This window comes from Ophidiomyces ophidiicola (assembly GCF_022830035.1).
Source record: "Ophidiomyces ophidiicola strain CBS 122913 chromosome Unknown scaffold_38, whole genome shotgun sequence".
Lineage (NCBI taxonomy): Eukaryota > Fungi > Ascomycota > Eurotiomycetes > Onygenales > Onygenaceae > Ophidiomyces > Ophidiomyces ophidiicola.
Genome location: NW_026054678.1, coordinates 123,765 through 145,292, shown reverse-complemented (window position 1 = coordinate 145,292; position 21,528 = coordinate 123,765). Strand labels below are relative to the sequence as shown.

The 21,528-nt window shown below is 46.4% G+C and overlaps 7 protein-coding genes across 7 annotated transcripts; 4 read left to right on the top strand and 3 right to left on the bottom strand.

The window, feature by feature from the left end:
* Positions 1-599: 599 nt before the first annotated feature.
* DID4 (ESCRT-III subunit protein did4) lies at positions 600-1,517 on the bottom strand (the record flags this gene model as incomplete). The annotated part of the gene is made up of 5 exons (XM_049255303.1): positions 600-737; positions 810-1,067; positions 1,124-1,184; positions 1,240-1,454; positions 1,512-1,517. 5 exons carry the CDS (start codon positions 1,515-1,517, stop codon positions 600-602), a joined length of 678 nt encoding a protein of 225 aa, XP_049105772.1.
* Positions 1,518-1,797: 280 nt separating this feature from the next.
* Positions 1,798-4,722, top strand: FZO1 (mitofusin; the record flags this gene model as incomplete). The annotated part of the gene is made up of 3 exons (XM_049255302.1): positions 1,798-2,126; positions 2,254-4,322; positions 4,379-4,722. The coding sequence occupies 3 exons, from the start codon at positions 1,798-1,800 to the stop codon at positions 4,720-4,722; spliced, it is 2,742 nt and encodes a 913-aa protein (XP_049105771.1).
* Positions 4,723-5,341: 619 nt separating this feature from the next.
* Positions 5,342-7,833, bottom strand: PIF1 (DNA helicase; the record flags this gene model as incomplete). Its single annotated transcript, XM_049255301.1, has 5 exons — positions 5,342-6,399; positions 6,449-6,529; positions 6,584-6,851; positions 6,909-7,534; positions 7,584-7,833. The coding sequence occupies 5 exons, from the start codon at positions 7,831-7,833 to the stop codon at positions 5,342-5,344; spliced, it is 2,283 nt and encodes a 760-aa protein (XP_049105770.1).
* Positions 7,834-11,087: 3,254 nt separating this feature from the next.
* On the top strand, positions 11,088-13,442 carry EDC3 (enhancer of mRNA decapping; the record flags this gene model as incomplete). The annotated part of the gene is made up of 3 exons (XM_049255300.1): positions 11,088-11,202; positions 11,262-13,130; positions 13,192-13,442. The coding sequence occupies 3 exons, from the start codon at positions 11,088-11,090 to the stop codon at positions 13,440-13,442; spliced, it is 2,235 nt and encodes a 744-aa protein (XP_049105769.1).
* Positions 13,443-14,958: 1,516 nt separating this feature from the next.
* Positions 14,959-16,856, top strand: cyp8 (cyclophilin peptidyl-prolyl cis-trans isomerase Cyp8; the record flags this gene model as incomplete). The annotated part of the gene is made up of 4 exons (XM_049255299.1): positions 14,959-14,976; positions 15,035-15,051; positions 15,099-16,301; positions 16,352-16,856. 4 exons carry the CDS (start codon positions 14,959-14,961, stop codon positions 16,854-16,856), a joined length of 1,743 nt encoding a protein of 580 aa, XP_049105768.1.
* A 238-nt stretch (positions 16,857-17,094) lies between these two features.
* On the bottom strand, positions 17,095-18,665 carry LOZ57_006278 (uncharacterized protein; the record flags this gene model as incomplete). Its single annotated transcript, XM_049255298.1, has 3 exons — positions 17,095-17,709; positions 17,773-18,272; positions 18,344-18,665. 3 exons carry the CDS (start codon positions 18,663-18,665, stop codon positions 17,095-17,097), a joined length of 1,437 nt encoding a protein of 478 aa, XP_049105767.1.
* A 1,241-nt stretch (positions 18,666-19,906) lies between these two features.
* Positions 19,907-21,185, top strand: LOZ57_006277 (uncharacterized protein; the record flags this gene model as incomplete). The annotated part of the gene is made up of 2 exons (XM_049255297.1): positions 19,907-20,096; positions 20,152-21,185. The coding sequence occupies 2 exons, from the start codon at positions 19,907-19,909 to the stop codon at positions 21,183-21,185; spliced, it is 1,224 nt and encodes a 407-aa protein (XP_049105766.1).
* Positions 21,186-21,528: the final 343 nt, after the last annotated feature.

Here is a 21,528-nt window from a genome sequence, read left to right as displayed (position 1 = left end):
ACATGGGAGGAACCAAATCATTTATCATCACTATCAGCGCCGTGTAAGCTGCGCCGTGTGCTCGTGTGCAGCCAACACTCAAATGTTGCAGGAGCGAAATAACGACGTCATTGCTGGAAGCACCGGCGGTTTAATTGTTTGCTTTGTTTGCACTCCTCGATAAATTTGTCCCACGGGTACTGCCAGAACAAAAGCACCGCCGTTGTCGGCGTTTGCTTCGTTCATTCCGAAATATGGTTTTAGTGAGATTCAAGGAGTGCCTACAAGTGACAAGAGTAAAAAGGTGAATCTACCAAAAGGCATGATTTCCATAAATGACCCTATGCACACAAGTATGCAACAAGGGGGGCAACAAATATGAGAGGAATCCCATGGAATGCCAATATACTAGCTATTGCGAAGCCTTTACCAGTGCGATTAATATACTAGTAGCCTAGCGCAAGTGCCGGTTGCGTGTCAGAAATTATATTCTTGCAATGTCGCATAAGACTCCCAATGAATCGAAAGGAAAAACGCCTTCTAAAAAATCCCAAACGCCATGGCTGCATCGAGAAGTATAAGTCTAGTAAACTGAGTGTTTAGCTCGTGGCACCAGGAACTTATCTTCGTAGGCTGTCGAGCCTCGCTTGTAAGTCATCATCTTCCGCACTTCCGCCACCACCGCCGCTGCCGACGGCCTGAGCAACGCGGCCCTCACGAGCAGCCGCGGTTTGCAAACCAGTAGGCGTTTCGCCCAACTACACCAACATATTAGAGGTCTTCTGCCAGTGAAATGCAAGTGTGAAACAGGGATCAAAGGAAGGGCGTACAGCTTGACCAAGATCGACACCGATTTCATCCAATACTTCTTTCACAATTTCTTCGCCTTCTTCCTCATCCTCAAGTCCAGTCGCTTCGTCAATGGCGTCGTCCATCATCTCTTGCCGCTGATCCATGATCTCGTTCTCTCTCTCAAAGTCCATGACAATTCGTTGAAGAGCAGGCAGATTCATTTGGCGGTTCATACTTCCTAGCAGTACTGTTGCGCCTCTCATGGATTGCATCATTTGCTCATTGCTCCTGACTGTCTGTGCAACAAAGAGTCAATTGTCGTAACAATGTAATGTTGGCCAGCCATTCTCACCTGTATTCGGAGAGAAATTGCCTGTAACTGCGTCCTCATCGAATAAAATTTCTGTATATACCTATAAAGCCGGATCATGTTGGTGGTGCACTTAATAGTTCATGGTCTATTCTCACCTTCTGGTCCGAACGAGGTCCTTGGCTTGGATCTTGCAAGCCCCAATTTGTCCATTTTTGGCATTCTTCTTAATATCCTGGACCAGCTTCTTTTCCTGGTTTTCAAGTTTTACCCTCTCTCTGTCCAGCTCTCTTTGCGTTTTTTCCAGCGCTCTCTGGTGTTTCCGTAAACGCTCGGCGGGTGTTAGGCGTTTGCCAAAGGCCCATTCGACAATCTACTTAGACAGGTTAGCAGTGGCAGCATGTCCGAGCCCATAGTCACCTCCGCGTACATTCATTTTGAAAACCCGTCCCTAGATATTCAGTATCGACGGATTACCAGCTTCCCGCCTCCCAGGCGGCGGCGTATGACGCCTGCTGCTTATCTAACAAAAGAACATGCCAAGCCGGCGTTTATGATATTCCGCTTTACGTAAGCATGGTGGTGCAACCCCGGAAAAGGAATTCATTGTTTGGGCGAACTGAAATATCATCGACATGTGCAGACAGGCGATTGCATTTGGCCATGCACGCTCTATTTTCTAGCTTCGCACAATTCTTGACGCTATTTATACAATAATGAGCCAGCAGTATTTCCCCAGCGATGGATGTCCGTCCGCCGGGGAAGGATCATCAAAACAATCTCTGGAGTCCTCCACGCCACCCTTCCCTCGCCATGCGCCAGATTACATGGTTGTCGGGTCCGGATCTGCTTCGGAGAATGCGACATCGCTGATAACATCGCTGAATCAAGACTCGGGTTATGGAAGCGTTATTGGAGATGCATACCGCGATTCTGCGGAAGCATGGCATGCAGGGCTCATGGAAGATAGACCAACGCCGGCACATACTCCCATTTTGCCTGGACACTCGTACCTCAGTGGTCAGTACTCTGAATACGGTCTTTTGTCTGTGCCTGTTCCTAATACTGCTACAGCACAAAACGAAAAGCTAGTCTTTGCGAACCACATCCATCAGCTCCAATAGTAAGCCGGTTCTACGCCATCTTCGTGTTAATTTGCTAACCATATCCAGCAACGCAAACCGGACACAACTCGGTCGTTATATAACCAGAGCTATTGATCTCTTGAAAGAACTTCAGGAAATGAACCGCCAGTGGCCTGCGCATTACCCGTCAATCTCTCCGAGCCAGGTACCCCCGAACAGGCCCAGCTTGACTCCCGTTAGATCTTATACCGGAACAGATTTCACTTTTCCTGATTCGTCACCCAGACCGGGTCAGCTACGACGAGCAGCTACGTCGATTACGGGCACCACGGAGACCGAATCCGGCGCCGCAACAGAGAAGCGGGTTTCCCAGGAACCCAGACTCATTACGCCGCAGATTGCCCGGGAGTTCTCTATTTTGAAGCTGGACCTAAAGTTAGGAACCATGTCGCAAGCCGAACTTGTGCATTCCCTGGAAAAGGGCTCAATCGCCTCCTTGTTGGACGGAAAAGTCAGCTCAAGCATCAAACACTTACTTTCACTTCGAGACAGGATAGACGATACTTCGAGCAAAGTCCTGGTTACTGGTGACCTTAACGCAGGGAAGTCCACTTTCTGCAATGCGTTGTTGCGCCGCAAGGTTCTGCCCGAAGACCAGCAACCATGTACAAGCATTTTTTGCGAAGTGATTGATGCAAGAGAAAACGGAGGTGTGGAGGAAGTCCATGCAATCCACAAAGATTCAGTGTACAACAGGAACGATGAGAGCACCTATGACGCGTACTCGTTGGACGATCTCGAATGCCTCGTTGTCGATAACACTAAATACATGCAATGCAAAGTATATATCAAAGATACTAGGGCCATTGATGAATCTTTACTAAATAACGGAGTCGTTGATATTGCACTTATTGATGCTCCTGGCTTAAATTCAGACTCAGTGAAGACTACGGCAGTGTTTGCGCGGCAAGAGGAAATTGACGTCGTGGTCTTCGTTGTTTCTGCTGCGAATCATTTCACCCTTTCGGCAAAAGAGTTCATTGCAAATGCCGCCCATGAGAAAGCCTATATCTTCATCGTCGTCAATGGCTTTGACAATATCCGAGATACAAACCGTTGCCAGCGCATGATTCTTGATCAAGTAGCAAAATTAAGTCCTCGTACTTACAAAGAGTCTGCCGAGCTGGTTCATTTTGTTTCGAGTAATGCTATTCCTGTTATGGCAGCCCCCGGTGGCTCTGGAGGAGATGGCGATGATCATGGTAACGACAAGGATGACGAAGATGACGGTTCCGCCGACGATGGGAAAGTAGCGGACATAAATGAGGATAAAGGCAAGGGCAAGGAAAAGGAAAAGATACAAGATTTTGAAAATTTAGAGGGCGCATTGCGCCGTTTTGTTCTTGAAAAGAGGTCCCGATCCAAACTGGCTCCAGCCAGAACCTATCTTCTCAATATTTTCAACGATTTGCATACTCTTGCTTCCGTCAACCGTGATGTTGCGGCATCAGAACTTGATCGAATGTCGAAAGAGTTTGATGAGCTCGTACCCGCCTACAGCAAGGCTAGCAAACAGAGGATAGAAGTAGGTGAGAAGGTGGACAAGTCTATCGATGACACTTGCGATGATGTATACAATCACACTCGATCATCGCTTTCAAAAACGATATCAAACGTTGCGGATAGTGATCTGGGTGTTGAGTATCCCGGTCTTTTTGCTGTTTTCCAGTATGCGGAAGATCTCAAGACGGCAATGCTAGATCAAGTATCTGCCTGCGCAACTCGGTGCGAAGATTATGCAAGGTCAAAATCCGTCCAGGGTGTCAATATGATTCACCGCCTCGGTTTACTGCACGTTGGAGACGACAAGTTTCCTAGCCTCACGTTCCGTGCTGAAGTGATGTTCCGCCAGCCAAAACACTCTCTCGCCCGACAGATAGATACTGATATTGAATTATGGGATTTCATCGATCTTCCCGGTCTCTGGGAACGCCAAGAAAAGGTTGCCGGGACCGGTATGGCTGTCACCGTAATTGGCGTGGTTGGAGGAAGAGCGCTTGGTGGTGTTGGCTGGATCGATGGTGTATTCGGTGCAGCGCGAATCCTCGGCCCAAATAATCTCCGAAGAATGATAATTCCTGGTATTCTTGGAGCTGGTATGTCCCCAATCTCCCTGAATTTGTTGCTTTTGTGAATGCTAACGCTCTCGTAGCCATCCTTACCGCAGCGTACATCATTTCTCAAATCCCCAATTCTCTCCCGTCCCGCCTCTCACGCAAGATATCCACCACACTTGCGGAAATCGATTATGTTCATTCCAACGCCGGGCGCATATCATCTGAAGTTGGTCGTGTTTTGCGAATGCCCGCAAATAGGCTGCACACTGCCCTCCAGGTTGCCGTAGAGGATCTTGCTAAACGCAAGGATGAAGTGGGAAAAGTGAAACATGAAAGTGAGGTTGCCCGAAAGTACTTTTCTAACCTCTTCCGCGAGAGTGGTGATACAAAAAGGGCTGTTGAGTTACTTGACCTTGAGGCTGCTATTCCAGGAGTATGATATTCCTCTTCCCGGATTTCCGTTTCCTGTTCCGTTTTCCCTTCTTTGTGAATAAGATGAGTATTCATTCATGCTTCCCCTTTTCTACCTAGCACTTAAAGCCTTTTGTAATATATTCTTGTGTGAACCTTACTTGCTCCTTCACGACCCCACTACTATATCAATACCCAGACATATGATTTTCCTTAACGACCTTTGCATAGCCTCTATTCTTAACTGGGGGCAGCCTTGATTTTAATTTAGAATACTATTTATTGTCTTTGATATAACATAGGTAGATGCAGCCCTAATTGCCTGTAAGGCATGGCTGTATCATAACCCCTTATCACCCAACGTAGTCTGAGAAGTAGTCAGTTGACTGCCAGGAAAACGTCATTAGCCCCCTTCCAACTGTATCAGTCATGAATAACCTAGCCTTAATAACAGCCACATAATCATTATGTTCTCATCGAAAGGGAAAAGGGGTTAAATGTGTTATTTTTTAATATTTACGCGCAATGCGGAGGTTTAGTTCTAGTCTAGATTATATGTTCACACTTTGGGGTTCTCAAGTAACCCAGGGGTATCAAAAAGAGGAATCGTGAAGGGCCGCTACGAGGATAGCGTTCAAGGGTTCAACTCATAAAAAATCATGCGCCTTCGACCTTGTGCGCCTCCCGCCTGGTATAGTATTGCTGTCCTGCAAAGTCCCAATGACAAGATTCCCACCACTGCGTCGTTTATTATGCCCCTTTTTCGTGTCTTGGCCAGATTCTTCTACAGCATTCATCTCCTGTGCTTTCCGGGTGAATTTTTCTCTCATGGCCAGAGCATCGGGGTCCTCGTATCCCAGCTGCGTCATCGGTGGTGTTTCTGCATCTTGAAACTGGAACTTCTCCGCTACAAATTCATGTGTATGTCCTTTTCGAAAGAGGTTGAGTCTGTCTTTTAGTTTTTGCTCGGCCTCATCAAGACTACCCTCTGAAACAAAACTCTGAGCTTCTCTGCTTTGGCCTTTTCCAGATGGGCTGGATAACAAATCTACGACACTACCATATCCATCTTCGTTCAATGTGTCAATGGACGAGGCCCGAGACATTTTTACCTGCCCCGGTTCCTTAACACCAAGTGTTGACGAGTTTGAATTTGCCCGGCCAAACAATCGTCTACGTCGTGGAGGAAGAGTCGTGCTTTTCTCTTGATCCGTGGTAGGTTTCACACGATTTCGTTTTTGTTTGAGAAGCTCGCTAATGGCCACATCTAATGGGTTTGCTGGTGCGGACTTAGCCTGCTCGTCGCTGATTTTAGGGGCAGCAAGGGTGGGAGAGGGCGTCTTGGTTTTCCCTGGCAAGTCAGTGATCTCAGGAGTATCATTCGATGGGGTAATGCGGGGTTGATAAGAGTCTTGGTTGCCGGCTTGATCTGCTGAGAGATCTTGAGCAAGTAGTTCATCGGATTCATTATGAGTAGTCTGGTTCCCAGCAGTCTGTGATTTTGAACTTGAGCGCCGCCAATCTGGTAATAAATATGGCTCGAAGGGCTTTTTGTCCCCAGTTTGAACAGATATCCAGAGCCAGTCGGAAAGAACAGCAGGGACGTTCCACTGGCTGGCGTGTCTCAGTTTGTCTTTATTCGGGTGGGGCGTATTGCATATTAGGACTGATGCTTTGGATGTGAAATATTCGTCGTATACAGCCCCTAACTCCCATTAGCAATCCAGAAATCCTGTTGTGTTGACTGACAGTACCTAGAAGCCGAACAAGTTTGCATAAATGTAAAAGGTCAATGCCAGTGAACCCAGTAGAGCATATTGTTAAATTTTCGAATGCTGCCTAGGTAAGCATGGCTATTGGCAGGATGCTGGGCCAGTACAAATACGAACCTGGTATTGGGAATCGAGGGATCGGTGTGCTAGTTGTATGGGCCTCGGGAGGTAGAAACGCGTTGCTGTGAAGGCATTTTTCAACCCACATGTCAGTGACAATTTGAACATCATCATTCGAACTCGTGGCCGATGGAATCTCCGAGGGGGGTGTGTTGTAGGGGATAAGAATATATCTATATTCCCTCTCATCTTTATCGGAAAGCTCGTTTCTTGACCGAACAAGCACGGCATCACGAGATATAAGGTGATTTTCCAGTATCGAAATCTAAAACGGAAACTGGTTAGCCTCTGAATATTTATAGTGATTGGCTATCAATTTCACCTGTTTCGCATTAAAACCGGATATAAAAATTTTCGAGTTATACCAAATTCCTCGAGATTTCTGAGGAACAGGAACAATTTTGGCAACGGTATCACGGGTACCATCTCTTCGTCCAGAGAGGGTCGTCTCGCTCGCGAATGATTTCTCTTCCTGAATTACCGACCGGAAGCTGAGGTGTGATGTCGAACCATGCCGGTCATCTAAAAATTCATTTTCACTGGCACCACTAGTAATGTTTCCCACAATGTCCGTCCAGATACCTTCGTTCTGGTCAGTTAATTTTACACTTGCTACTCGCCGGAGCTTTCGAGGACGCCGGGATCCATTCTCTGCCGGTTTAGATCGTTTCTGCACCTGCAAGGAAGGTGCAGAGTTCCATGCACCAATGCCGTGTTTTTCCGCCGGCAGTAATGGGTCATAGAGAGTTTCTTCAAGTATCATTCCTCTGCTCAAGCTATCCTCTAGCCACTTTAAGCTTACAGCCTTGATACCCCACAGCACTGCAAATTTGTACTTCTGTCCTTCGACAGCACGCGCAATCAGATGGGTTGCGGTTTTGGTAAGATCTCGGCAAAATTTGCCGCCATTGGAGGTGATAGTTTTCTGTAAATGATTTCTGAAATCCACTATTGAGATTATCAGCCATAGCACAGGGCAGATATCAGGGCGCCATACAGTCTTCGAAGCCGGTGATGCATATAGACAGTCCTGCAAATGTTGGCACCCGATACTCTTCTTCAAGAGCATGCAAATCGGTGTCCCCGCCTAAGAGCCAGGAGGAGCGAACGGCGGCGACCCAGTCCGCTGTAACAACTTTGATATCGCTTCGTTCTCTAGCCACATATTTGTACTTAGGAGTACTCGTCTCGCCGACGATCAAGTGGGTAACATCGGAGGTCAAGTCAAATTTGTGTGTGGCGCCCATCTCCGCTGAGATCGCAACTAACTGGGTCTGTAAGCGTAGAAAAAACGTCAGAAAAAATGCGTATCAAATTTTAAGTAAGATTATTCTCGTACCCGTTCCTCCGGAAGAATGGATGTGAAGCAGAGAATTACCCCTTCGAGGGGTTGTTCTCTGTCTGCGGTCAATTAATTAGCTTGTGATTCAATCGAGACTGTAAATCCATACTTGATGATACGTCTTCTGCCATGCTTCATAGCTGGAAACATTCGAGTCATTATTGGCGACGCATTGGTACAAAGGACGCGCTGTGAACGAAGAATGAATGCAGGACCGCATTTCAGACGCGTCGTTGCGCATGACGAAATTCCTAGTTAAGGCGGCACTACGATTATCCGATAGTTACGCTACTCCGTACTCCGTACAGCTCTCTCTTAGGCTACGGATCTTTGTTTTAGGTTTATTCTGGAGCAGATAATTCGGCAATCCTTAGTTTTTGTCAAGAATGTAATGGCTAAGTCTCTAGGGCATCACAAAGGGGAAGCGTGAGAAAGGTTTTATGAACCATCCTATGGGCAGGGAGCGGGATTTCATCCAACTAGTTCTTTCTACAAATAAAATATATACAGCGTTCTATCAGACCACCTTAAATTATTTTTTCCATTGGCTTCTCCATTCGTTTTAAAGTAACGATATCTTGTGCTGTAGATAAATTCCCATAAAACTCCTTCACTCTTGGATGGACCATCACTTTTCTTGGTTCGAATCGCGTGACCTGGAGTCCAGCCGTAGATGTTGCGCGACTTAAAGCGACATAGGCCTGACCTTTTTCGAACACACGTCCTAAATCCACTTTGACGCGCTGTAGTGTCTGGCCTTGAGCTTTATGGATTGATAAAGCCCATGCAAGGATCAGGGGAACCTGTGCACGCTGGGCTTGAACTTCGCCATTGGGAAGTTCAATCTTCCATGTTTCAGGCTTGCATAGAAGCTGTCTTTCGGTTCCATCAGGGAGAACAAACGATACGAGAGGCCACAACCGAGTAGTGGTCGTACCAGATGTGGGCTGAGGGTCGTATGCCATAGATTTGAGCTTCTTTCGAGCTCGACTCTCCTTGTCGTTAACATCCATTGGATCTTCATGGTATGAGTCTTCGTTTCGGATATAATGGTCATATGTAACATCATCCATGAAAGCGACGACTTTCCCCAGGGACCCGTTTACTAAAGAATCGTCCATATTTTTTATGAGCATCACCTGGGCACCTTTCTTTAGATATATAGAAGGGGGCGCCATGCAGTTTGACAACAATTTATCTCTGAAAGAAATATCCTTAATCGACCCGGAATCGATTGCATGAAATGGCACACCCTCGCCCTCTAGTCGCACCATTCTCATAGAGTTCGCATTCTCTACTTCTTGCCTGGTGGGAAAACTGGATGTTTATAAGCGTACATCTTGGATGATATCGATTAGTTGACTTACAGCTCAGTTGCATCCAGGTCGTCTTCGAAGTTCAGTGGCCGTGATAACTGCCTAAATGTTTCGATGGTTCTTGAGCTAACATGACCAAGTCGCATTTCATTTAGCATTGATGCAAACTCCGGGTCTTTTTGTCTAAAAATATGAGTTAAAAGAATAGTGTGCTGGATCGAAGTGTTCCAAGTATTAGCAGAAAAAGCAAATTTTGCTTCTCTATTGGAGTCTGGAACTGGTGGGAGTTGAAAGAAGTCGCCCGTTACAACAAGTTGAATGCCACCAAAAGGTCGTCCATTGTTCCTGATTTTCCGAGCCACTTCTTCTAGTTTGTCAAAGAAGTCCCCGTCTACCATTGATATTTCATCCACGATCAATACTTTTGTCCGAAGCCAGCGATTTCGAACTTTCTGGTTCCGTCTTACCTAAGGTAATCTTAGTAGCTTATCACACCAGATAAGTCAAATTTGAGTCATACCTTTTTCAGCAGCCCGGCAGCATCCTCTTTACCTAAACCAACTCCAGCATAACTATGCAAAGTGACACCCTCGATATTACAAGCGGCCAACCCAGTGGATGCAGTGACGGCCACTCGGTCAGGTTCTTTTCTATATTTATCTCGCAATTGGCGGATTGCTTCTCTCATTAGAACCGATTTGCCGGTTCCAGCAGATCCTGTGAAGAACACGCTTTGGCCTTTTTGCACAATCATATCAAGCACATGCTTTTGCTCTTCGCTAAGAAACATTTTAGCAACTTTGGGATGGGGTTTGTGATGCTGTAGTACGGGCTTTTCATTTGTCGCTCGAAGTTTTTGTTGTCTACGAAATTCTTTTTGTTCATCTTTGAAAGCACTAAGTGTTTTGTTCCATGGGTATGAGGGGGGTTGAGCGGCAGGAGTTTGCGGGGCATTCTTTACACGTGCTGTGGAAGAAAACCCTCTTTCGAGCCAAGGTAGTGTTTGCCGTTTAGGGGCCTGAAAATGAGTTGGCGGGGAAGACGACCACGGAAGCGGTGCACTACTTGCAGGGGCGTTGTCCTGAGCAGGATGGTCATTAGGCAATGTCGAGCTATCGGGTTTAATTTCTGGCGCCGTCGTCGATCGCGTTAATGGGGGCGTATTGATAGGCTGAGGAGCAATTGGAGTGCTGAAATCAAACTCATCGTCGTCAGCGAAATCACCTTCTTCATAGTAGACGTCGGTGTGGAGGAACGATAGAGTATCTCTGAAACTCTGAGGCCCCTCGAATTTGCGCTTTTCCCCTGTAACCGGATTCTCTGGTGCGGTGGGTTTAGCATTTAATCGCGACTGGCTCGATGGAAGCGGTCTCAAGGGCTCTTTATGCTCGCGAAGCGCTTTCGTGAACATATTTAACCGTTGCGGTTTTCGAGGTGGGGGGCTTCGCGTCTCCCGTGACCAAAGGTAAATGAGCGATAGGCGTTTGACGGGTGAGAAATATGTCGGCCTCAGTCGCGAGCATGAAGGAAACATAAACAAGTGGCTGGCGTTGCTGGCACGTCGTTATGTGTGGATGCGCCTCGACACAACTCTAACGCGACAGGCAGGAAGCTCAGACGCGCTCTGCACGTGATCGCGTTTCGTATTATCTAAACGGGGCTTGGCGCGGTCACATGCACCATGCCCACTAAGCGCCGAGCTGTCCCAATCGGGCAAGAGGGAGCATATCAGTCGCGATCTCCAACATCAAACCAGCCGCGCCCCGCGCCGGCCAGTCTTTTCCTCTCTTGCCATCTGACTCCAAGCGGACATCTCTCCCCAGTAAATGCCCACTGACACAACATGGCAGAGCAGTTCGTGGGCTATAGCGTTGTGGTCACACTCAAGTCTCCTCCAAATTGTCGGGTTCAAGGCGTTGTAGCAGATGTTGTCGGACATCGGCTGAGTCTACAGAATGGTGAATATCCTAATCTTTGATCAAATATTTATGGTATTTATTAATTGCCTCTTTGATAGTAACGTTACTGTGGAACAACCAGAATGTCCCAGTATATCACATTGAAGCGTCTGGTATTGCAGATTTGTACCTGTTACCTCAGGAAAGATCTATTCGCACGGATATCTCAGCACCAAATGCCCAGCAAGACACTAGCTTACGTAGTGAACCGCCTCTTCAGCAGCATCAACAACAACAACAACACTCCAACAACTTGCATGAAGCCCAGCCCCAGGAAAACAAGCAGTCTTTCATAGACCCGGCCATCCTCAGCTACCAAAAGCCACCCAGCCAGCGCAATGGTTTAGTTGATATTACACAAGCGCCACAGAAAGCGCTCCCTGTCCAATCTCCTGTGATGATTGGAGGCCACGAACTTCCTGCGCCCTCTGGCTCACTGCAGCCCCTTCCCATTACGACTGCGCCAGAGAGCATCGCTGCCGCTACCCTTACCGCTCCTTTTAATGCGCTTGGTTTAAAGAGTCCCGACGAAAACTTGGGAGATAAATCTTCCTTGCACCGGGTGATAGGTGAGGGTGATGTACACCTGGGTCCACAGGCTCCCTCTGAAACGACTATTAAGTACACGGCGAAGCGGAGTCGGAGGGGCGTGCGAGGAAAATTACAAAATGAGGCAGAAGCGGAAACTATCGAGCCTCAAAACAACAAGCTGTCTACGGGAGCCACAGAAAGCAGCCCGACTTCGAACGGTTGGCGGCAAACCGCCTTTGTGGAACCCGCTCTCGGTCCTACTTCTCAATCCACACGGCGTCTCTCCGTAAGACATAAAAGACGATATAAGCGTCATCCCGAAGAACAAAACGGCTGGGCAACGGAAGATGCAACGGATATCCAGGAGATGGGTGACTTCGATTTTCAAAGCAATCTCTCCAAATTTGATAAACGTCGGATTTTTGATCAGATTAGAAACGACGACACAACTGCCGATGAAGATCGACTTGTCAGTTTTAATAGACGAGCGAGGCCTGGCACAAACGGCGGTCGAAATCTGCACTACACAGAAAATGTATTGGACCCCTTGCCGGAATTCAAGACACAATGGGACGGCACAATACTAGAAACCGATTATGAATATCCCGATGAAAGTAGATTTGAAAATGAGCGAAATCCTAGTAGAGCTCGGTCTAGAGCCTCTATTCCACGTTCCCGGAATGGCAGCGGAGCATTGAGTGCCTCTATTTCCTCTCCCCCAGTCGGTCTTTTCACTAGGGGGCAGTTTATCTCGGCACGAACAGCAAGCCCACGCCCATCACAAAGGCAAGCAGCATCACCCAGAGCAACACCATCTGGATCAGTTGCCGGATTCTTACAGATAGTGCCAACTAGCAGACGCTGTCCGAGTGTCAGCCCTCTTCAAATGTTGGAAGTTGAACAGTTGTCGATCTCAGAACTTGGTCTAACGGAGGACATTATTACGGAGAATGCTGGAAGAGGCATTGCAGAAGCAGTTATATCGCTTACAGGCCTCCAGCGATCTTCTACCGTTCTTATATTTACGGGCAATCACAAGACTGGCGCCCGAGCCATATCTGCTGCTCGACATTTACGAAACCACAACTACCGAGTGACCGTATGCATACTCGGATTAGACCATGACAGTGCGTTTTCTGATAGCTTCCGCAGGCAAGTTGACATTTTTAAAAAAGCGGGCGGTAAAACTTTGAGATGGGAAGAAGTGTCGACAATGCTATCCACTGCGGAGTACTCTCCCGGGCTTGTTGTTGATGCACTTTTTGGTATGCATGTTGCCTTTGATGATCTACGCACCGACGATCAGCAAACTGCATTTGAAATCATTTCGTGGACCAATCGAAGCGGGATCGGCGTTGTATGTGTTGACATACCAGCGGGGCTTTCAGCTTCGACAGGTGAGCAAGATTCAAAGACTTTCTGCAAAAGAGTCCATAAAGAATTTACGTTTCATAATAGGCGAACCGACTTTTATGCAAGGTGCCGGCCTCGCAATCAATGCGACGTTTATCGTCTGCCTTGGAGCTCCTAAAATCGGTATCATAAATGCATTATCTGCTGGCCGAGGTGAATCCTGGCAAATTGCTGCCGTTGATGTTGGAATTAGCCAAACAGCGTGGAGAAAATACGGAGCCAGGAAACGCTATGGGGTGGAGTTTGGGGATAAATGGGTAGTGCCGCTGAGGTTTCAAGCAGCATCACCATCTTAGCATACGTTGTTGCGGTTCCCAAAATCTCTACTACGCTACTACAAAATTCTGTGACGCCCTCCAATCACCTTTTTGCTGGGCGTATCTGATAGCGGTTAATTAGGATATTGTTATGGCTCAGGGGGGCTCGGGGTCCCGGCATCGTACAGGCATGCTGGTGCATATAGCTATGGATATCCCGGCTACCTCGCAATTTATTAACACCTGTCGCATATGTGCATAAATCAATCTCAAGACTTGTCCTGAGCATTGCTATTGTTGACATTGCTTTCTTGGAGGTAACAAAATGTTTTCTGGGAAGCTGTAGGTATCTGCGGCAGAGAATACTAGGTCGTAGCTCGCCGCCACCCTATTAAGTTACTTATTCCGCACTCCCTACTTTCGATACCTCGACAACTAGAGATATAACTACCGAGACATCCTTCATCCCCAATTCCAACTCATTAGATGTGCCAACGTCTGCTTCGTAAATAACGAATTACGCTGTGAGACCCAAGAAAGGTATTGCAATGGCCCAGTGTAGATCTCTGCTAAGTATGGTATGTGTACTTGGTGTACTCCTATTGCAGATGCTACTGCTGTAAATTATGAATGTAGAACGAAGTCGAAGATGGCAGGTACTGTCGGGCTCGGCTTGACAATTTCAGATACGGGCACGAAACTGGCTGTTTAACCATTTAATAACCATGTTTTTTTTTTATCCCAGAAAGCGTCTAAAGAATAAACAGGCGGGTCACCATTCTCATGTCTCCCCAGAGGAAAAAATGGACATCTACCTTCTATGACTACCCCTACTAACGTATTTTCTTCAACATGCAAGATGCCGGTAATGCCATCCTAGCTGGGTCAAATATGGGTTCATGTCACAGGCTCCAACGGCTACATTGGCTCACACGTTGTCAATACGCTGCTTTAGCATGAATACCATGTTAGGGGAACTGTGAGAGTAGAACGACATTGGCTTGACAGGGTTTTCAAATTCCAAATATTCACCCGGAAGATTCGAGACTAGAAGATGACAATCCATTACAGAACTGATCAGAGGGACTGCTATATTCGTTTTTTGAGTAAGGATTCTCTTGAGGATTGGTTGGCGGCCATAGTTGGTGATCTCTTGTAGCTTTAATACCTAGACGAGTCATGACCCAGGAGAGAAAAGCTGATCAAGCGTCCATTAGAAGAGAAAGCAATTATTATAAGTAATGGGAACTCAGGAGCAAGAAGATCCTTGTTTGTCCCGTGGCGGAATGGTGCTGAATTTCAAGTTGACATCAATACATCAATAATTCCACCAGCACGTAGCGTCCTTCTAAGTAAACTGGCCCTATATTTAATATAAGCAGAGAGGGGCTAGTTACGGAGTACAGTTGGAACTAAATAGGATATTATACTACGCAAAGCACAAGTAAAGAGTATGTTTGTGCGGGCGGAAGTCGCGGTCACGTGAAACACCTTCGTCACATTTCGAAGCTGCGAAGCCGAGAATCCCAGTTACAGCAATTCTATCTACTAATTCATGCGAGTATGGGGAAAGGTGAGAAACTGTGGCTGCAAAAAGGCCTCTTGGTTACCTCCAGGCTAATTATTTATAGGAACTGACAAGCTCTACGTACGCGTCTCCCTCTTCATCATCCCAGGTTCTATACTAACAACCAGGGGTTTACACCAGATAACTCACTCCGAATGGGCATCTGAGGACTCTTACTCCGCCAGTGTTGGTGCCGGTGCTGCAAGACCTAAGGGTACTGTCACTCATGGCTCCTTTAAGCGGCTACCATTCAATTTTTGCTCGCTCTCTTTGCAGCCTTTCTCACACCCAGTCTGTACTCCCGCAGGCATCATATTTGATTTGACAAATATATTACCCTGGCTAAAGAAATATGGTACAAATCCGGTAAATGGTGAACCGTTGAAGAGCTCCGATCTGGTCAAATTAAATTTTGCAAAGAACGAGGCCAACGAATATGTTGACCCAGTTACCTTCAAAGTGTTCACTGATAATACGCATATCGTGGCATTGTGTAATACGGGAAATGTATTTGCATGGGATACAGTGGAGAGGCTTAATATAAAGGGCAAAATGTGGCGAGATTTGGTTTCCGATCAAGAATTCACGAGGAAGGATATAATTACGCTACAAGATCCGCAAAATGTCGAATCGAGGGACCTAAGCTCTTTCAAATATTTAAATGACGGCGATACGTCGCATCAGACTCAGCCAGGCGGAAATGTCAATTTAGCTGCTATGGGCAGTTCAGCCAGAATCCTAAAGGCAAAGGAGGCAGTTGCAAAAGCGAGAGCGACCCGAGAGACCCAAAAAGATAATCTCGTCGAGGCAGCCAAATCGAAGGCAAAAATTTCTAGTCAATCAAAGGCTAGTACTATCAAAACTTCACTTGCTCCTGGGAAACAAACCCCGTTCAATGCTGCCAGGCATACGACTGGATTAGCGGCTGCATCATTCACGAGCACTGGACTCACACCACATACTTCTGCAGAGCTGGCCCTTCTCACTGATGAACAATATATGCTCAAGCGTGGTCGTGTGAAGCTAAAGGGCTATGCCCGTATTTCAACGAACTTAGGTGATCTGAATCTGGAACTTCATACCGAACATGCTCCCAAAGCTGTTTGGAATTTTATCAAGCTAGCTAAGAAAGGATATTATAAAGATGTTACGTTTCACCGCAATATAAAAGGTTTCATGATTCAAGGAGGCGACCCAACGGGTACTGGAAAAGGAGGTGAGAGCATATGGGGTAAATATTTTGCTGATGAGACTATTGGGTCGATAAAACACGACTCAAGGGGAACTTTGAGCATGGCGAACAAGGGAAAAGACACGAATAGTAGCCAATTGTGAGTGCCCCGCTCTCTGAGATAGTCACATAGAAACTAACTATCCTTAGCTTCATAGCCTACCGTGCGCTGCCACATCTCAACAATAAGCACACCGTATTTGGTCATGTCATTGACGACCCGTCGCCGTCATCTCCGACACTAGATGCTATGGAATCTGCCCCAATTGACTCGTCCGCGTCTAACAGGCCCACTCCGCCGATATGTATTCATGATGTGACAGTATTCGTTGATCCATTTGAGGAGTTCTTATCTCAAAAAAAACAGGAAGAAACTAGCAATAAAGATCAATTGCCCCTGACTTCCACGAGCAATACCAATAATGACGATGACGAACGGGTGACGTGGACGGGCAAAAGAGTTCGTGGTGAAGGCGCGAAAGAACCTACCAGCGATGTCGGAGTTGGGAAGTATCTTAAGCAGGCCGCAGCAAATCAATGCAGTCATGATAATGATGAAATTGTTGAATTCATTGATGATGAATTCGACATTGAACATACCAAAAAGAAGACTAAAATTGGCACCGGAGGATTTGGGAATTTTGATAATTGGTGAATACATGTGCTGTGTGTATGATATTGATGAAATCTAGTTGCTCTGCGTGCATGGGAGGAGTTTGCGGCGTGCCGTCACTTGGTTGGATTTTAGGCAAAAATACCAGAAGAGCCCTGAATCGCAAGGTTGGGCCTATGAAAGAACCCATGAAAGAAGTTGAATATTGGAAAAGCAAACCCAGTCATTTTGGATGCCAGCAAGCTACTCAGAGTGTTACCCCAATGTCATAGTATGCTTACTAGTGGGTTGCCTCTACTCCCTCATCAAAATTTTCAGAATACCGTGGTACGCCTGGACTTGCCTCACGCAGAAGAAAAGGGGGTCTCTGAAAGTACGCTGCGGGATAGTCGGTCCAATGACCTTGAAACCATGGAAAAGACACGACTTCCCTGAAAGTTGGGCGATCGGCCTCTTCTCTTGCCAGAAGTGCTCTCAGGACATCAATACAATCCTGTGATAACCCAGGGTCTATTGCCAAATCCTCAAAAACCATTCTCTGTCTCCTCTCGCGTATGTATAGCACGCTCTTTTCAGTCCGTTTGTATTCATGAAAACTGCGGAGGACGCCCACTTCAGGGTCCCATTCGGGCTGCTCCCAGGGTGCGTAGCCGTGTAAGAGGTCATAAATAAGAGCACCCAGTTTCCAAAGAATCTGCTTACGGAGGTCGTGTGGATATGGAATCCTCACCACTCTGGCAGCTCTGGTCGGTGTCGGCTCCGTGGACTGATTGAGAAAGTTTGCAATTTGTGGTGTTATCAGCAATTCAGAAGCCAAAATCGCGGGCCAATTCTCCACGTGCCAATCTGTTTCCGCTGCAGCTGTGCGGCACAACCCGAGATCGACAAGAGTGAGCTGCAATGTAAGGTTAGCATAGCCGTTTGAACGAACCTCTTTTCACTTTTTCAGATTGCTTACATTCAGGTTCTCGTCAACCACATAATTTCGGTGACTCAGATCGTCATGTGCAACATTCAAATCCATCAAATACACCAGTGCCTGTAAAAGGTGAGATGCGACTTTGCATACTTGAATCTCCGTGAGCCTAGGGGATTTTGCATTGAATAGCTCTTCGCCACAATAGCTTGGGAAACAGTGTTCCATCGGATAATCTGTGATCAGAGTCTCTCTTTCAGGTCTCTTTACTACAGCTTCTGAGGACATGGCAACAATTGCAAAATCGCCGTGCATATAGACTGAGTCAAGGCGCGGGAATCGTGGACACTCCGAGAGAAGCTGCAGGATGACTGCCTCCACTGGAATGTATCGGCGTAATTTTGAACCGAGCTCAACGTAGTTGCAAAAGATAGGATTCGAATAGGCTTTCCACTCATTTCTATATCCCGTGTACTGAAGTTTCAGTGCATATTGTCTCCTCATGTTGCCCTTGTCTCTTGCAGCGAGTATGAAGGAACTGGCTTGTTGGGGTTCATAGTTAGCGTAACTAACTAACTAGTTGAGCTACAAGGCCAGTAGGAACGTAGCGTACTTCCTCTACCAACATAACCATATATCTCAAACCGATCTGTGAGATCCCGGCAAATTTTGCCATTTTTCAGTTTAGAGGTAAATTTCCTCATGCACTCTTGTACCATCAGTGGTAGTCGCGGGCAAGCAAAATACTGGAATTCCATGGAATCGAATCGGAACATCTGACGTGTGCGCTTTAAATCTGGTGGGAAGAGATCTTTGCAACGTGAGACATGTCGTATACCACTTTTGTAACGCCGTCTATAAACCCTATGTAAAGGGAGAAGGTGGTCGGGGAATGGGCCATGCGTCATCTGGTGGATAAATGCTCCGGCATCCATGATGTGGGGGCAGTAAAATGTATAGATCTAGAACATAGAAAGAAGATATTTTTCTCTGCCAGAAATGAAAAACTTGAAAAAAAAAAATCTTCTGGTCTCTTCGGAGTTTATATTGGGGGGTATTGTAGAACCCTCAACCCATTTGACAAAGAAATCAAAAACATAGAACATATAAAGGCCATATTTGCACTGAGAAACAGGCCAAAAGCCTTTAGAGAAACAAAGCCCTTTTGTACCAGATTCACTCCAGAGTATGAACAAATCTGTAGAATAGCGCTTAATAAACTTAGATGTGTAGCATTTATATAAACCATATTCCGGCCCGTCATCGACAGCCAGCAGCGATCTTAAAGTTGTATTTGAGGATGCCACTACCAACGGCAGCAACATCTTCCAAAAATTTTTGCATCAATAATTTAGCAGTTCTAAGTGATATAAATAACCGGTAAGGTATTGGAGTATAGTATCTAAGGGTGGAGAAAGTAGGTTATAAGGGTAAGAGTCCCAGTTTATGTATGCAGTTATAGAAATGCATTTTCAGACAATGGAATCAGCTTTCCTGTGAATTTGTTTAGAGCTGCTATTGGTATAGCATTCATGTATCCAGTAAGCCTCTTGTAAAGAAAACGCAATGATGAATACTTTCAGAATGGCTTCACAACAACTAGGGGAAGTTACCTTGAATGTCTTTATTTTCTCTGTTTATCTGCTTCTTCCAGAGTATAACTCCTTTGCTGACATATTGTAGGAGCTTGGGATCTCCTATAGGTGTGCATTGGGCACAGCCCAGAGATCCGTGGTTTTTCTGCTCCTGTAGAAAATAACTTGTTATTGCTTACTCTCTCAGTTAACCTCAATGATGCTGTCGCCGAGCATGTCAATAATCATGTGCTGTAAATTATCTAGTGAAGTTTTCATGGCTTCTCAGCCAGCTGCTTTTCTTAGGTTTGTTCATTTCTCTCACTTGCAAATTCTTCCTGGTATCCTCTTTTTACCATCAATATCTTGTGCTCTGGGTTGTTCAGCTGAACTTTTACCTGAAGCACCATTATAAAGTGGATTGTTCACTAACAGACATTTTCTATGAGCAATCTCCATGTTATTTTCGTCGCACCTTGTCACTGTGAAGTTCTGTTGAAGGAACTCAGCTTTCAAGTGCTACCTTACTTGCTGCTAGTACTATTTCAAGTTCGAGTAGTCTACTCGTACAGCCTTACTTGACGCCTATTACCATCGACAAGATGGATAGCGCTGAAGTACGTTATGGAGTCCCTGAGTGTTTCTGCATCACGGCTCCTCATCGTCGAGAACGGTTTGACTGGGAAGGGAAAGTCAGCAACAGCCTTTTTTATGGAGAAGCATCCAGCCTTGTGTACATGATTGCAAAGCCAATGATTTGGGAAGACGACGAGGACATAAACGCTAGAGTGAGTAAGTGCCTATGAGACGTGTTAGGGCGGGGCAACGTATAGACGCTAATGTCAAGGCAATTCTGTTCAGATCGCCTCTGAATCGACATTGAACGAAAGAGGGAAAGCTGAAAAATCCATCTCACGACGGTTTGCCCCTATTCTGGAAGTACCACATGAAATATTTGGTTCCGTTTTCGAGTATTTGGATATTCAGAGTATCTTCAACCTCGGGTTGACCTGCCAAGAGCTATGGCCTTTATCAAAGTACTTTATCAAAAAACGACTTAAAAGAGTCTTGGGTATCTGGGCCGGAACTCCTCTTATTTGCCCGGGCTGTGATCATCCAAAGGGCGAAAGCTTGTACCCTCCCGGCCTTCTAAGCAGATCGGCAGAGGAAGAATTGAAGAAGGGGTTGCGCGTCGGAGAGCCTAGCCCTCTTGTAAAGTTACTGCACATTCCTGGGCACGAAGAAATTGAGCAGAGATACTACAAAACGAATCTCTTTGGGCTTGCCGTCAAACGATACAAAATGGTTCCCTTGGCGGATATATCATTTGAATCAATAATAATTGCTGCCTCGTATGCGCCTGGAACGCCTCATCCCAGAGATATGTTCAAAATTGCGAAGCCAGTTCCTGCCCTCCTCTACCCAGAGGAAGAGAAATGGATCCTTCGCAACTTGACTACACGTGAGTTCGTTCGTGCCGAAACAATCGCCCTAAGGCCGGAGTACATTCAAGGGCCATTCATAAGGGTCATTGGGTTCCCTGAACTCATTATCTCCAAAACCTGCTGGTCTGAAGACCCCAACACCTGGATCAACATCCCTATCAACAAGGGTCCCTGGGCTGGCCATTGTTTCGATGTAATCCCAATCTCTAAGCTCAAAAATATAGAAACATGGGTCGATATCGGTGTCCAGGTCGCCGAGGAGCTAAGGGGGCTGTGTAGGGCGCAATATGGGCACCTTTGGAGAGAGAGACTTGTCCATCGATTCGAGCGCAAAACGAAGGATGCTTGGGGCCGTTGGAGGAACGAAACGCTATGGGAGACCGCGCAGAGACAGGCAAGCTCAAGTCCCCAAGGTTTTTTGGATTTCTTTCGATAAAAGTGAAAAATCGTTGGGCTTGAAAGCGGGGTTTCTTTTAGGTTGAGGGGCTTGTTGGTAATCTTAGAGAATTGGATCAAATTTATTGTTCATTGTTCCCTTAAAGCCGTCTTAAAGTGAACATACAGTGGGCTTGTGGCTTAAGCCACATTGTTTTGCTCTTGTTGATACGGAGTACTTTGGTGTTGGTTCAAACAAGCTCAAGGTGCAGCTTGGCAGCAGCCCCTGCACTTGGCTTCACCAAGCACACAAGACAATGGGAGGACACAGGAAGCACTACAGTCTATTTCTCGTATAGTAAGTAGGTGTCCATGGGACTTGTATATGGCTATGTAGAGTATTC